We start from the raw sequence: 16,628 nt of genomic DNA, 5'->3' as shown, positions 1-16,628 counted from the left end.
ATCAGCTTGACCTATTGACCCTTGACCTGTCAATTCAGCTGGTGATAATATGTTGTTTGCTACGAAAATGGAGGTGGACGCTGGCGACCACCGCCGTCCTGAGCGGACAATCACGACACCAAAGCATCTGAGAAGTAAGTTAGTGTATGTAAGTATTTTATACAAAGCAGCTGTCTTACTCTACAACGACAACAAATCTGTGGACTCACCTAGCTTACAACCTCGTAAGCTAAGCTAGCGTTAGCAGGTGAGCGTACAACCTCGACTGACTGCACTCGGCACACTCAGCTTCAGCAGGCCCTTTGCCAGCAGCTCGTAAAGACGCCATCACCGACAAGATGGTAAGATTTATATGCAAGGATATGCGGCCCGCTGGACTCCTGCTGCTCCTCTCTGGAGCCGGTCGTCACTGTCAGAGGTCGGTGTGTTTACCGGGAAACTACAGCTCACGATCTGATGCATCAGCTCTGCTGCTGTTTTACAAACCAGCAGTGAGAAAACCACAAGCAGTGTGATGATGTTTCATGTCCCCGATAGACAACCTCTGTAGTCTCATTCAGACACTTTAGAGAAACCTTTTTTAACACAATAAAAAGCTTTATAATTTAACATTTAATGGTGTTGTGAAACAAAACATGTGAACATCTTCAGCCTGTAGTGACAAAATACCTAATTTCACACATTTAACTGAAAACCAATCCAAAAATCTCAGACGTTGAGACAAGGAAACCGGAAGTGCTAACAAGGCCCCAGGAAGCTCGCCGGGCTCCGAGGCCAGTTTTCCTAGTGGCCGAACTGTGTAATTACATGGCGACGTGACACACTGCGGCCCAAAATGACTTTTCTCATTAGCACCTGTCCTCAGGTGCAATAACATGTGGAAAGTCTAGAAGAGCTGCACGACTAAGGTTTGTTAGCCACACTCAAGTTGGCCGGGCGCTAAACCGGAAGTTAGCGTAATCGTTCGGCGGAAGTCTCTAGTGCGCACGCTCCGTTCATATGTGTCCTTGACTAACGTGTATTTATTTATTGTTTGTTTGTTTGTTTACATTTATGAATACAAACGTCACCACTATACATAATTTCTATTGCAGCCAAACCGGATGTGAGGAAACACCATATTACCAAATACGTCAAAATCCAGAGGCTGCGTGATGACGTCGACGCTTTAATGCTCCCGGCGGAGCGGCGGCGGCGGCAGGAGGAGGATGGAGCCGAGCAGATGAATGAGCTGCGGGCTGATGACAGGATGAACCGGCCGGCGGAGCGGCAGCGTCTCTCTTTGACATCCCGGTGTGACACTTCGGATAGACTACAAGCGGAGAAGAAGAAGAAGATGAAGAAGAAGACGGGACAGCAGAAAAGTGCAAAGTTATCTTTGTAAACGTTACAGATTTCTGGCTGACGTCGACGTCCGTGGAGCTGTTGTGTTACAGGAGCACCGAGTGTTTTCTGTCCGCTGTCCAAAAACAGAGATGAAGCTCCGTCTGGAGAGAAGATGTCTACCATCATCATCATCACCTCCATCACCTCCGTCACCGAGCGGTGCTGACCGGCTCACCTCAGTCAAACTGTCCGTTAAAGGAATTTAATGGCGAGAAACAGCCCGCGGCTGAAAGTGGGATTAATGGACGGTCGGTTTGTTGAGATTGAGAGCTGAGATTGGAGTTTTTTTTTTCCTCAGCGGTGGATAAGATAACTGTCTGTACAGTGTGTGTGTGTAGCTGCTCATATTTCAGTGTTGTCCTCTCTCTCTCTCTCACACACACACACACACACACACGGACACACACCAGCAGCAGCTAACGGAGGATTCACTTCACGTTAAGCTAGCGACGGACGGATAAAGCTCGCTAATTTAGAGACTCTGCGCTGTTTTCACCGGTTAAACATTCATTTTAGTCTCTCCGGACGTTTTCTGTTTGGATTTTTAAAACTTCAGCAGCTTGACTGAGACCAGCCTGCCTTCTCCTGTCAGTCTCCTCCACAGTCACAGCTCCATGAAGATAATCCTCGTTTGTGCTCAAAAACTGAGGAGTTTGATTTAAGCTAGCTGACGGGAGCTAGCGGCGGGCTCATCATGTATGCACCGGCCAGCTCGCTCGGATGAGACAGGTCCCAAAATGAACCCCAGGACATAACACCACCACCTCCACCTCCTCCACCACCAGAGAGCCATGTCGGACTGAGAGCAGCGCCGCGGTGGAGGCTCCGTGAAGTCCCGACCAGCAGCGCGGCTGTAGCCGGAGACAGAGAGGGGGGATCAGCTAGCCTCCAGCTGCTCACACCGCCCTCCTCCAGAGACCACAGACCGAGGATCACTGTCGACTCAAGCCAGAAAATCCAGCAACAATGGGGTATGTAGTCAACACGCTGCACTGTTAGTATAGTCATGTGGAGTCTCTGCTGGCTGCTAGCTAGCCTCCCATGGCTAACTGTGTGAAGTCCTCCTGTCAGCTCCTGACAGCCTGACAGACACAGAGACAGAGACACAAAGACACAGAGACACAAAGACACAGAGACACAGAGAGACACTGCTGACAGACTCTGCTGTCCATCATGATTTCCTCTCACAGCTCAGATAAAAACATGAGGCTTCAGTGAAGTGTGTAATTTAGAATAATGTTTGAGACGTAAAACATTTGCTTTATAGTTGTCTTCATAGTTTCATGGGTTAATATAACTTAGAATAGAAGATTTTTGTGGCCAGTGTTCAGTTTATCAGTCGATATTCTTCTGTACACTGAATACACACACACACACACACACACACACACACACACACACACACACACACACACACACACACACACTCTGTCCCTCAAATGTGGTTCTCAAACCTCTGTGAGGAAAAAAACGTGAATAATGAAGGCAGGATATTTTACAGTCCATCAACTGGAATGACTCTGAGTAGAGTGCAAACCCTCACAGGCTCCTCTGTACTGTCAGAACCAGTTTTCCCAAAGAATTGATAGTCAAAAATCTAAAAAAAACTTGATTTCACAATGTCAAAGAAGAAGTTCACTCAAACTGATTAATTGATTGGCAAAACAGCTGGTGATTAATTGAATAGTTGACAACTAATCCGTCATTGTGAGGAGGGAAAGTGTCCACAGTTCAGTGTCTTTTATCAACCAAACAGCAGGGCTGCTTTTCAATTATTTTCCTTGCAGATTAATCCGTTGATTCTTTCTGGATTAATTTATTAGTTATTTGGTCTTGAAAATATCAGAAAATGATTAAATCGATCTGTGTTTTCATCCTCAACACATTCAGTTTACTGTCACAGAGGAGGAAAGAAACCAGAACATATTCCCATTTAAGAAGCAGGAATAAGATTATTTTTTCCTGTTTTTTTTTTTTTTTTTTAAATTGATCCGATCTGATGATTTGATCATTAACACAGTGGTGGATGAATTTGATAGTTGCAGCTGTGGCAGAAGAAGCATCTCTCTGTGGCTGAACCTGCAGATGTTTGGTGATTCTCCTGATCTACAGCGACCTACTTCTTACTCCAGATGAAAGCAGATGATGTACCATGTGATTGGTTTGTTGTCATATTGTGGTTGGAGGGGAGGAGGAGGAGGAGGAGGAGGAGGAGGAGGAGGAGAGGGGGGAGCTGGACTGCTTACATCCTCTGTAATTCTCAAGGCCAATGGTTATAATCCAGTCAACAATCAATTCCCCAGACGTGGAACAGACAGAGAGCCGGTCCGATCCTTAATTAGCGAGTCACACTGAGCCGTGCCGACGAGCGCCGCAGCTTCTGTTCTCGTATAATTAACAAGCTGTCCTCCTGGAACTTGGCTGCTCTGAATAAAACAGTGTGCAGGCAACGTTTTCTACTTTGCTGCTCGGGCCAGTGGATTAATGTTTGATTTACCACCGGCGTGTTTTCAGACGGTGGCAGCAGGACCGACTGCCTCACAGGAATGTTGGAGTAATTAGTCGAGGTCGGCTGATTATCGAGGCGATATTCAGCATTTCTCTGATTATTGGTATTCAGTTTGTTTGTGTCTGATGAAATAAATACATTTGAAAATGCAGCACTTTGGCTCTGATGTAGCGTCCTGTCTCTGTCATCAGTTTCAATGATCGGTCTCCTGGATTATTAATAATCAGTATCAGCTCGGGTCATTAGCGAGCAGATCGAGCACATAAAGAGACAGAATATTTCCAGGGTTGCTAGTTTCTAATCATGTGGATGCTCTTGAGGGTTGTGATTGAGATCCTGACCCACCACCGAATTCTGTTGCTTTAGATGACGTCACATAATCACTGTCAGTAATTATGGACCCGGTCCGGCTCTCAGTCCCACAGAGGGGTTCTGTCTTCAGGGGGGAGTTCACTGAAGAGTCGCTGGGTCAGGCTGACCGTGCTGCTGACATGTCCTCTATAAATTTGGTGATTTTATTTTCTATCGAAGTTGCCAGAGACGGTAACAGCAGTCGTGGAAGATGAGAGTGAGAGTGACCCGAAGATCAGTGGAGAGAAGTTCACATGTTGTCAGCGTCACGTTTTCTTATGCTTGTCATTTTATAACCTCTTACTGTTTCTCTTTCACTTCTGCTCTTCATCCAATTATAAATCTGTGGAGGTCAAGAAGAAGAGATCTGAAATGTCTCTTTATATACATGAATTAATATATATTCACTCTGTAAACGACGCAGCGCTCCAGCTGTCAGTGCGTCTCTGTATCTTGAGAAATTGTGAGAAAAAAGATTGGAAGTGTCGGTCGAAATCCTCCTCACATGACCACACACACACACACACACACACACACACACACACACACACACACAGATGGGTGTTTTAAACTGGAGGTTGCGGCCTGCCAAGCCCCGGCCGCCTCCCTCTGTGAGTGGGTTAACCGTCGGGCACGCTGCGATGGGATTGGCCGAGGGGAGTATGTGGGAGGGAGAGGGACGGAGCGAGTCGGAGGATGTTCACGGCTCATGACCGGCACGTGTCACATGGCTGTTGCCATGACGACGCAGCAACTAAGTTAGTAATGCAGGGTTTTTTATTTATCTCAGAGCCCGACAGCAGAGTTTCCTCCTGTTGAGTGTTTTTCATGGACGTGTGACTGATGAATCTTTATCAGAGCTGCACTGAAATCATCTTGAAGTGAAAGATGCTCAAACGTTAATATTTCCTTGATGTCATATTTGAGAATTTGCTGCTTTTCTTTGTTGTATATGATGATGAATTTAGTATTTTATGGTTTTAATCTATTTCTTGAACACAGGAAGACATCTGATGATGTTTCCCTGAGCTCTGTGATAGTGGAGTGGATCATTTTTCACTATTTTCAAAGGAAACAGACTCAAATTTACTTATTTCAGCTTCTAAAGAGAATATTTGCTTTTCTTTGTCATTTAGGATTTTAGATTTGTGTCCCTCAAAATAGTCGGGATATTTTTTTGTGACTTTTTATAGACAGAAAATTAATCAATCAGGAAAATAATCAACTAATAATGAAAATAATTGTTGCCTTAAAATTTGGACTGAAACATCTCAAATGTGAGGATTTACTGCTTCTGTCTGTTTTATGTTGTTATAAATGGAATATTTGAGGGATTTGAGATATTTTAGGACAGTAGAGACATCTGATAATGTCTCCATGAGCTGTAGGAAACTGTGAAGGACGTTTCTTTAACTGTTCTCTAAGGAAACGAGATCAATCTTAAACAAATAAGATCTTAATCATGAGTCCAACGTGACAGTTTGCTCAGTGGCAAAAAGTATTGCTTAAAAAAAGTATTTTTTATTTAAATGTTAATATCAGCTGTTTCTTACGATATTAAATGGAATAAATATATTTGTATTTTGGACTTTGGACCAAAGATTTGACTGTTCTGACAGGAATTTTTTCCTTCTTTATGATGTTTGCTGCACAAAGTGATCGATCAGATGAATTGATGAGGTTTCCTGATGTTTTTCACACAAAACAATTCATCTATGATAAACTGAGATAATTTACAGTCGTGATTTTCAGCGTTCATGTTGTTGTTCAGATGATTGTGGCGTAAATCCACTTAAAGTCTGTAACCAGAGCCGGTTCTGATAGAGAACACACTGTACGTAGTTAGAGGATAATCTGAATACATTAGCCTTTCAGTCCCCGACAATACATGCCTTTGTTTTAAGTGTGTGTGTGTGTGTGTGTGTTGGACGTGGAGAACTGCTGATATGATAACATCTGCGGTCAGATTCCTCTGTCGAAGCACTCATCATTGAGACTCGCCACAGTACGCTTCATTGTGAGAAGGGATTATAGGCTAACAATCAGCACACACTCTCACAGACACACACACACTCTCACAGACACACACACACTCTCACAGACACACACACACTCTCACAGACACACACACACACTCTCACAGACACACACACACACTCTCACAGACACATACACACTCTCACAGACACACACACACTCTCACAGACACACACACACTCTCACAGCGACACACACACACTGCCGGGGCAGGTTCTGATCTAGGCCACGCTGTTGGACTAACAACACCATGAAATATAAAGTGACTCTTTACCACAAAACAATGACGAGTAACTGAGACTTCAGCTGGTTTACAGTCATCAAATTAACATATTGACTAATCATCTTTTTCTCCATATTAAATAATAATACAGCAATTAAACTGTTCCAGATTGGATGATTCAGTTACAGTTGATTAAATTCATATTTTCTCTTGTATTTTTGACCCAGTTGAAATATTATTTTTCCTTCAAATCATTTGTTTCTGGAGGAAAGAAACCAGGAAATATCCACATTTAAGAAGCAGTTTATTCTTTGAGAGAGAAAGAAATCCTTCAGTCTGATGTATCAAATTAGGTGCCGATTAATCAGATGTTTGACTAATGGATGAAGTGTTGGAGCTCTGGTGACGACAGGCAGCACCAGGAACCGATTTTTTTTCCTACAAATTCCTGAGAACTTTAGCGGTAAATCTGAGCTGATCTCGTCGTTCTGCATGATGTTCTGAGTGAGAACGGGAGGGTTAGCAGAGGGTCGAACCTCCAGACTCTCCTGTCTTCAGCTCTGCTGGTTTTCCATGAGACCTGGTCCTGAACGGGTCCAGATAGGCGTCACGGAAGAGCTGCTGTAAGCAAATCATGTCAGAGTCAAATGTTGTGATGATGATCAGCGATCGGCTCGAAGCCTCCACACCAGAGACAAATGCTGAGAACAAAGATGAGAGCAGCACATCCAGGTCATGACCGGCCCGGTACATTCAGAATACAGAACAGTATATTCAATATGAAGTCCAATATCTTGTGTAGCCTGTTCACTGTCGAGCTGCCGGCCTGTAGGCGCTGCATACGCTCCCTCACATCACAGTGACTCTGATTAAGTGTCTGTCTTTAAATAACATCTGCAGTCTGATGACTTAATTAACACTGAGACACGAGAGGTTCCCACAGAGGACAGCGGACCGTCCCACCAGAGACACTCGGCTCACAGCCCAGCAATTAAATCTGGTTTCCCTGAAGACGAGCAGATAGACGGCTCGGATCAGACGGATGAAGACTGTTATTGTTGGTCTGTTGTCACTGGTGTTGCAGAGAAGCTTTCAGACGAGAGCCTTTTTCTTTAGACCGAACCAAACACGATCAGGAGATTATACGGCTACCTGTACGCAGATTAAAGAGCTGAAATCTGATCTTACTTCAGCAGTTTATCGACTGACTGACTGCAGCCGGACTCGAGCTGCTGGATCGTCTTGTTTGACGTCGTCCCGTGTGAACAAGGATCCTAATTATCTGGGAGCCAAGAGATGGGAGGCAGCCATGTTTTTGCATTTTGGATACCCAGTTTGCATTTTGACACCAGTTTCAGATAATGTGTCAGAACGATAACCAAAGCAGACGATCCTGTCTGCAGGACACGTGTCAGAAGATCCAGACTGAATAAAACTAAAGATGATACAAGAAGAGGAAGACAACAGTTTGATTTTGGTGTGAAAAGTTCATTTATATTGGCGCCAAGACTCAAAAAATAAATCTGTCTCTCAGGACATGAAGTACTTTTACTGCTAAACTATACGTAGATAAATACTTCATACATGTATTCACTGTAAACCTGCTCAGTCAAACACTTCATGGAACAGACTGTGGATATATGTCATAAATATTCAGTGATTTAAAATGTTGACTTCAGCTTGTGTCCAGACTCCAGTTAATGTGGCACGCAGCAAAGACGCTGATGGAATTAATAAAAGGTGTTTGTAGTTCCTGGTGGAGATGAAGTTTTCTTGTGTTTAATTGAACGTATATTCAGTGTAAAGCTCTACATGAGTGTGTTCCATCTGCTGGAGAAGTTGTCTTCTGCAGACATCAGCACCAAAAATCTGCTCTCAGTGTTTTGTGGATTTCAGACGGGTCAGAACCAGACAGCTGTAGCTTGTTCTGCTTTTCATCAAAGGCTGATGGGAGTTTTCTGTCCAGATCCTGCTGATCTCTGCTCGGTGGCTCAGGTGTTTTCAGCTCACCTTCAGCATCGTCACCTCACTTGACGCTCTCACACGTACGAAGCATCGGAAACGACTTTGTGCTGCTTAGTTCCAGCCGAACAGTTGGAGTGTGTCGCTCTGAGCTGCCTGTGTGATCGCTCAGGGAGTTCGCAATAAACGATCGACAATCAAACTCCAGCAGCGTCTCCGCAGCTGCCAGACAAATGTGGAAGCAGGCCAGCTTCCTCCACGTGACCTCGTCAAACCCATCGACCCGTCGTTCTTTAATGAGTCTAATCTCCGGAGCGGCACCGGCGCTGACGGGAGGCATGTCGAGCCTTCACGTCAACACAACTGCTGCCAGCGTTCAGAGTCCCGCTGCACTCACGCGATGACGTCCACGTCTGTGTGGGCTCTGCTGCGTCGTTCAGCTCCGGTATTTCAGAAGTAAAACAATTGAACATATCTGCTGCCGTCCTGGTCTCCACCAACAGAACTTTCATTACGACCCAGTTCTTTTTTCCGGCCCTGCTGCAGAGCTGCTGCTGCTGTTGGAGAGTAAATATCATGGAGGTCGTGTTGATCGCAGCATTATGAATGTTTGTATGACATTATGTTGTCGAGGCTTTTTTTTCCCCAACATAAATCATTTTTAACGACTTCATCGCGCGCCGACTTGGAGGTCCATTAACTCGGAGTAATGAAGTGATCAGAACTTTATCTGTTTGTTTATTTGCTGGAGAAAATCTACATGATGAAACAAATTTTAATATTTTCAGAATTAACTGATTTCATTTGTTGTACTGAGTCGTTTGTTGAGCAGATACAGAGTGTGTTCACGCTCTCAGTGTGACGGGTTTGTTGGGTCACTGGGCAGCAGGCCCGGTTCTGGCTGTGCTGAGATCCTTCTTGGGCGGGCCAGTGTTGGATCTCTGACGTGGAGCTTTAAGGTCGTCTGTCGGCTGTCTGATGGATTGCCACGACATGGATGAACACCTGCAGAAACTCCCATCAGCCTCAGCTTTGCTTTGTGTTCAGCAGCTAACCTGATGATGAACGCTGACGTTAGCATTCGGCTAAAAGCAGAGTTGTTCCTCACAGCCGTTAGCTTGGTTGACTCCAGACTCTTTGTGTTTTTGTGTTTTTGGCGTCAGCTTGAACACAGTAACGTTCTGAGCGGTCGATGCGGCTGCAGTGGCGACCGGAGCGAAAGTGTTTTGTCACACAAACTGCTCGTCTGATGTTTTTATCTATTTCTGTGTGACCAGATCCTGTTTTCCAGCTCTGGCTCGGTGTTCAGTTACGCTCCACATACTTCAGAGTTTAACCAGTTTCACTGACTGCTTCATGTCTCCTGTTTCTGTCTTCCTCTGCGCAGAGAGCAGCCCATCTTCAGCACACGGGCCCACGTCTTCCAGATCGACCCGTCTACCAAGAAGAACTGGGTTCCCACCAGTAAGCATGCTGTCACCGTGTCCTACTTCTTCGACAGTACCAGGAATGTATATCGGATCATCAGCCTGGATGGATCCAAGGTGTGTGTACGGTTATATACCATCTGTCATTCAGTCTCAGTCAAGGAATTTAAGATTGTGAATTCCATTTGCAAACAAACAGGATCAGGAGTCATGAGGGACGATAAGATATGTTAAGAATTGTAAACACGTGGATCATATCCTCCACGTCTCAGCTCGCCTCGGCCCGTTTGCCTCAGCCGGGCCTCTCTGAGCTGAGGCAGTGAAGGGGCGTTGGTGCTGTCATATCTATGTGGCAGTGATTATTTTAGTCTGGAGGTGCAGGGGTGGAGTTAGCAGAGTTATGTAAGCGCCTCTCTGGGTGACTGCTGCTGCTGTTGAACCAGCAAGTTCTGCTGGAAATAGCAGAGATTGGTGGGCTGGTGCTGGAGGACACGCGGATCCAGACAAGTTCTGTCAGCGCCGGAGAGAGAAACAGACGGAGGAGCAACAAAATCAAGGAGGCAGAAAACTTTAGTGAAAAACTTGAGCTGTGTTGTTGTCCTGATTGGAAAAGAACGGTTCTGAAAATCTGAGTAATATTAAAATAAATAACAGAATGATAAAGTTGTTGTGATGGTAGATCACAGAATCCACATCCTCACATTTCCAAATCGTTTTCCTGCTGACTGACAGTCTCTCCTCTCCTGGTAGCAGAGACGACGCTCACTGACTCAACACACAGCAGCAGCGTTAGCATAAAGACGTAACGGTAGAAATGATTCCTGCAGGTTTTCTGATACATGAGTTAAATACTGGAAACATTCATATCTTAAAAACTGATGTTCAAACAGATTCTGCTGTTTTTCTTCCTGTGGAGTTAAAAGCATCTCTTTCATACAAGTAATGCTGCGTTAAAAACAGTTAAGTTATCATAAATCTGTTTTCCTGCAGGTTAGCTTCTGTTTGTTGTATCTTAACACTTCACATTTATCCTCTGACCTCTTTATTTAGAGTCCTGACCCGGCAGGTTGGGCCCAGCAGCACCACACGGCTGCTGATAATAACACGACTGCAGTTTCAAGCTGATTTTTTGTGTGTGTCTCTTCACCACCGACTCCTCGCAGCCATCAGAGACACAGGACTCATTTTAAGTTCTAATATTGAAGGCTGCTTCACGTCTGATGTCCCTGCAGCAGTGTGAGAGGTGAAATCACTGCAGGTCAATAAAGACGTCTGCGATGAAACCGTCTCATCTTCCTCTCTACGTTCTGGAGATTTTCAGGCTCAGAATCGTTGAAAGCTCAATCAGCTACAGTTTCCAGTGAATCTGCTGATGAAATCGTCCAAATTTAGTTTGACCCGGCTGAGAGATCTCTTCAGAACCGAATATTGAAGGAATCTGAACAGTAAATCTGAACATTTTCTCAGAACCATCTGTGCTCTCCTCTCTCCCAGAGTCCTCCCACACTGATCAATAACATCACAGGCAGTTGGACTCAACTTCAGAACTCCTCATTGACTGCTGCTGTTTATCAAACAGTGGGAATCCAAACCCACGATTATACAAGACACACACACACACACACACACACACATCGAGCCTCCATCTGCTCTTTTTCCCCTGAAACGAGACTCCAGCAGACGATTTATGTATTTTGACGTGTTGTCCTGTCAGCCGGTCTCATGTGGTTCCTCCTCCACAGGCCATCATCAACAGCACCATCACCCCCAACATGACGTTCACCAAGACATCGCAGAAGTTTGGCCAGTGGGCCGACAGCCGGGCCAACACCGTCTACGGCCTCGGCTTCTCGTCCGAGAGCCACCTGGCGAAGGTGAGAGCGGCGGCGCTCCGACCCGCAGGAGACGACTTTGATAAATGTGCCAGAGCTCTCTGAGAAACATGAAGCTGTTGCTGAGCTGTTTCACTCGCTGCTGTTATTTTTAGTTTGCAGAGAAGTTTGCTGAGTTCAAGGAGGCGGCGCGGTTAGCCAAGGAGAAGTCTCAGGAGAAGATGGAGCTCACCAGCACTCCCTCTCAGGTACCGACCACGATCTCCTGGATCTCTCTGTGGAGACGAGTCTCTGCAGGGGCTGATTGATGTGTCACACAAGAATATGATAGGAACAGACCAAGAGATGCTAACAGCTAATCATTCAGTACCAGCAGTGTTTTCTTCTTGAGATTTCTGTTTCACGCAGTTTAAAACACATGAACTCTTCATCTTGATCTCCTCATGATCTCTCAGTGGATCTGCCTTCATCTAGTGTGTTGTTGGGTTCAGATCCAGTGTTGATTCAGTGTTAATGAAGTTTGCTCCACGTTGCGCTAACGTTCAGCCACTAAGCTAACGCCTTGTGGCTTGTTTTACCTCCTCTGCTCTCCTCGATGACGCTCCTCAGGGTGCCGCTGTAAAGAGGAATGTGTTGTCAATCAGCAAACCTGTTAAAAAAAAGGTAAAACGAAATGATGGAATCATTTTCATGAGTCCGATCGCCCTTTTCTCTTGTTTTATCCTTAATCAAACCCTCCTCAGCCCCCCAACTCACAGATGAATAATTAATAACGATCCGTTTGTTCTTCTCCTGAAACTCCGTCATCAGTCTTGTCGATCATCCTAACAACCAGAGGAAGTCCTCCACAGACGACCCTCCATAATCAGACTGATGTCACTCTCATAGAAGTTTGTTACATGTGAAGCTACAGCCAGCAGATGCTAGTTTAGCTTAGCTTAGCTTAGCACAAAGATAGGAAATAGGACAAACATAGTTAACTTTAAATTGACCTGTCACCACTTTAAAAGCTCAGTAATTAACATGTTTTAGTTAATGAGCTTGTTAAAGTACCAGGCTAGCAGTTTCCCTCTGTTTCCAGTCTTTATGCTAAGCTAAGCTAACTCCCTCCTTGCACTAGCTTTGTTTTTAGGAATAATAGAGTGGAATTGTCAATCCGTCTTTAATGTTCAACTTTTGCGTTAATAGTTTAGTTTTTTTCTAATTATGTATTTTCTGTTCCATTGACGTCCAATCAGGAGTCAGCACCAGGTGACCTGCAGTCACCTTTGACCTCAGAGAGCATCAACGGTACAGACGATGAGAGAGTCACACCGGACACACCGCAGCACGTGGAGGCCAGAGCAGAGTCTTCCCAGAATGCACTGCTCTTCTCACACAGGTAAGGAAGAGTCCAGAGAGAGTCCAGAGTCCAGAGAGAGTTCAGAGTCCACAAAGAGAGAGTCCAGAGTCCAGAGAGAGTCCAGAGTCCAGAGAGAGAGTCCAGAGTCCAGAGAGAGAGTCCAGAGAGAGTTCAGAGTCCACAGAGAGAGTCCAGAGTCCAGAGAGAGTTCAGAGTCCACAAAGAGAGAGTCCAGAGTCCAGAGAGAGTCCAGAGTCCAGAGAGAGAGCCCAGAGTCCAGAGAGAGAGTCCAGAGTCCAGAGAGAGTCCAGAGTCCAGAGAGAGTTCAGAGTCCACAGAGAGAGTTCAGAGTCCACAGAGAGAGTCCAGAGTCCAGAGAGAGTTCAGAGTCCAGAGAGAGTTCAGAGTCCAGAGTCCAGAGAGAGTCCAGAGAGAGTCCAGAGTCCAGAGAGAGTCCAGAGTCCAGAGAGAGTCCAGAGTCCAGAGAGAGTCCAGAGTCCAGAGAGAGTTCAGAGTCCACAAAGAGAGAGTCCAGAGTCCAGAGAGAGTCCAGAGTCCAGAGAGAGTTCAGAGTCCAGAGAGAGAGTCCAGAGAGAGTCCAGAGTCCAGAGAGAGTCCAGAGTCCAGAGAGAGAGTCCAGAGTCCAGAGAGAGAGTCCAGAGAGAGTCCAGAGTCCAGAGAGAGTCCAGAGTCCAGAGAGAGTTCAGAGTCCACAAAGAGAGAGTCCAGAGTCCAGAGAGAGTCCAGAGTCCAGAGAGAGTCCAGAGTCCAGAGAGAGAGTCCAGAGTCCAGAGAGAGAGTCCAGAGTCCAGAGAGAGTCCAGAGTCCAGAGAGAGTCCAGAGAGAGTCCAGAGAGAGTCCAGAGAGAGTCCAGAGTCCAGAGAGAGTCCAGAGTCCAGAGAGAGAGTCCAGAGTCCAGAGTCCAGAGAGAGAGTCCAGAGTCCAGAGAGAGTCCAGAGAGAGTCCAGAGTCCAGAGAGAGTTCAGAGTCCAGAGAGAGTCCAGAGAGAGAGTCCAGAGTCCAGAGAGAGTCCAGAGTCCAGAGTCCAGAGTGAGTCCAGAGAGTCCAGAGAGAGTCCAGAGTCCACAGAGAGAGAGTCCAGAGTCCACAAAGAGAGAGTCCAGAGTCCACAAAGAGAGAGTCCAGAGTCCAGAGAGAGTCCAGAGAGAGAGAGAGTCCAGAGTCCAGAGAGAGTTCAGAGTCCACAGAGAGAGAGTCCAGAGTCCAGAGAGAGTTCAGAGTCCAGAGAGAGAGAGTCCAGAGAGAGTCTAGAGTCCAGAGAGAGAGTCCAGAGAGAGAGTCCAGAGAGAGTCCAGAGTCCAGAGAGAGAGTCCAGAGAGAGTCCAGAGTCCAGAGAGAGAGTCCAGAGAGAGAGTCCAGAGAGAGTCCAGAGTCCAGAGAGAGTTCAGAGTCCACAAAGAGAGAGTCCAGAGTCCAGAGAGAGTCCAGAGTCCAGAGAGAGTTCAGAGTCCAGAGAGAGAGTCCAGAGTCCACAGAGAGAGAGTCCAGAGTCCAGAGAGAGAGAGTCCAGAGAGAGTCCAGAGAGAGTCCAGAGAGAGTCCAGAGTCCAGAGAGAGTCCAGAGTCCAGAGAGAGAGTCCAGAGTCCAGAGAGAGAGTCCAGAGTCCAGAGAGAGTCCAGAGAGAGTCCAGAGTCCAGAGAGAGTTCAGAGTCCAGAGAGAGTCCAGAGAGAGAGTCCAGAGTCCAGAGAGAGTCCAGAGTCCAGAGAGAGTCCAGAGAGAGTCCAGAGTCCAGAGAGAGTCCAGAGAGAGAGTCCAGAGTCCAGAGAGAGTCCAGAGTCCAGAGTCCAGAGTGAGTCCAGAGAGAGAGTCCAGAGTCCAGAGAGAGTCCAGAGTCCACAGAGAGAGAGTCCAGAGTCCAGAGAGAGTCCAGAGTCCACAGAGAGAGTCCAGAGTCCAGAGAGAGTCCAGAGAGAGAGTCCAGAGAGAGTCCAGAGTCCAGAGAGAGTCCAGAGTCCAGAGAGAGTCCAGAGTCCAGAGAGAGTCCAGAGTCCAGAGAGAGAGAGTCCAGAGTCCAGAGAGAGTCCAGAGTCCAGAGAGAGTCCAGAGTCCAGAGAGACTCGGATATGTTTTTAACTTCAGGCTCAGCTGTGTGAAGTCGTGACGTCTCTCTGGAGAACTGATTTAAAATGTAATTGTCAGAGTGCAGCTCAGAACGCTGCAGCTCGACTCGTTCTGTCGATTCGTTGGTTCATTATTAATCCGGTCCGCGGGCTTCTGGACAGCAGAAACACATCACAGTAAAACATGCTTCCTATTAATTATAAAGCACTCAGTGAGCGGGGCGGATCAGCTGAGCTTCAGGGGACGTTGATGCAGCAGAGAGACTTCCTCAGTTTAAAACAGTTAAAACCAAACACTCGACACTGTTCTCCTCCTGGACACTTTTATTAACGGTTAATTAAAAGCACAATCAGGAAAATGATAAGAAGAATAACATCTCGCGTCCTCTCGTCCCAGTTCATCCAGCATCAATAAGCACTGGGAGGCGGAGCTGGCGGCGCTGAAGGGGAACAACGCCAAGCTGACGGCGGCGCTGCTCGAGTCCACGGCCAACGTCAAGCAGTGGAAGCAGCAGCTGGCGGCCTATCAGGACGAGGCTGAGAGGCTGCACAAGCGGGTATCAGACACAGCGATTGGCTGAACGTTGACTGTCGGACACCGTGATTGGTTGAACACGTGATGACGCTGACGTTTGTGTCTCCAGGTGACGGAGCTCGAGTGTGTCAGCGGTCAAACGACGGTCATCAAATCCCAGAAGACGGAGCTGAACCGGACGATAGAGGAGCTGGAGGCGGCTCTGAAGGCCAAGGAGGAGGTACGAGGAGAGAGTCAGAGTACTGACGAGTATCTTCACATGTAATCTGATTACATCCAAACACTTCCTGTTTCTGTCACGACTGCAGGAGCTAGAGAGACTGAAAGCGGAGGTGGAGAGTGCCAACGAGTTCCAGTCCCAACGAGACTCGCTGTCTCTGAAACTGCAGGTGGGTGCAGCACACTGAGGGAAAGTAACTGAGTATGTTTAAGGTATTTGTACTTCACTTCTGCTGCTTTACAGATTCGCTGCAGTATTTGTTACTCCAGTACATTACTTCGATGACTTTAGTTAGCTGTTACTTTACAGATTACATGCTGCACCAGAGCTAAAGGTGTTTTGTTGGCGACAGGCTGCGTGCGCTGCAGATTGTGACACTCGTGTTTCTCTCGCTTGGTTTCAGGACTCGGAGTCGAGGAATCGGACGCTGGAGGCTCAGCTGAGCGAGCTGGAGCAGCGTCTGGAGAGCAGCCAGCGGGAGAGGGAGGCCTTCCGCAAGAGCCTCCGCTCGCTGCTGGAGCTGCTGGACGGAAAGATCTTCGAGCTGACGGAGCTGCGAGACACGCTGGCCAAACTGCTGGAGGGCAGCTAGAGAGGAGACACCTCCTCGTCCTCGTCCTCGTCCTCGTCCTCCTCCTCCTCGTCCTCGTCCTCGTCCTCCTCCTCGTCCTCGTCCTCCTCCTCCTCCTCCTCCTCCTCGTCCTCCTCCTCCTCGTCCTCCT

At 46.8% G+C, this 16,628-nt stretch overlaps 1 protein-coding gene across 3 annotated transcripts; it reads left to right on the top strand.

The window, feature by feature from the left end:
- Nucleotides 1–16,628, top strand: LOC119030512 (homer protein homolog 1-like). 3 transcript variants are annotated; one of them, XM_037118178.1, is made up of 11 exons: nt 1–134; nt 1,095–2,357; nt 9,856–10,012; nt 11,638–11,769; nt 11,883–11,975; nt 12,337–12,390; nt 12,966–13,108; nt 15,549–15,708; nt 15,796–15,906; nt 15,995–16,075; nt 16,310–16,628. In XM_037118178.1, the coding sequence occupies exons 2-11, from the start codon at nt 2,353–2,355 to the stop codon at nt 16,496–16,498; spliced, it is 1,125 nt and encodes a 374-aa protein (XP_036974073.1). In that variant the 5' UTR covers nt 1–134; nt 1,095–2,352; the 3' UTR covers nt 16,499–16,628. The 3 variants fall into 3 exon arrangements, with proteins under 3 accessions (XP_036974073.1, XP_036974075.1, XP_036974074.1); XM_037118179.1 differs by lacking the exon at nt 1–134 and adding an exon at nt 244–341; XM_037118180.1 differs by lacking the exon at nt 12,337–12,390 and having other exon boundaries at nt 2–134; nt 16,310–16,626.

The sequence above is a fragment of the Acanthopagrus latus genome, chromosome 12 (assembly GCF_904848185.1).
Source record: "Acanthopagrus latus isolate v.2019 chromosome 12, fAcaLat1.1, whole genome shotgun sequence".
Taxonomy (NCBI): Eukaryota; Metazoa; Chordata; class Actinopteri; order Spariformes; family Sparidae; genus Acanthopagrus; species Acanthopagrus latus.
Note: the sequence above shows the minus strand (reverse complement) of the source record. Positions and strands in the feature narration are given on the sequence as shown.

Excerpts from the sequence above, each read along its gene's own strand:
- LOC119030512 (XM_037118178.1), top strand. Across the intron at positions 10,013-11,637 it reads TCAGCCTGGATGGATCCAAG|GCCATCATCAACAGCACCAT; the intron begins GTGTGTGTACGG and ends CCTCCTCCACAG. Across the intron at positions 12,391-12,965 it reads GCAAACCTGTTAAAAAAAAG|GAGTCAGCACCAGGTGACCT; the intron begins GTAAAACGAAAT and ends ACGTCCAATCAG.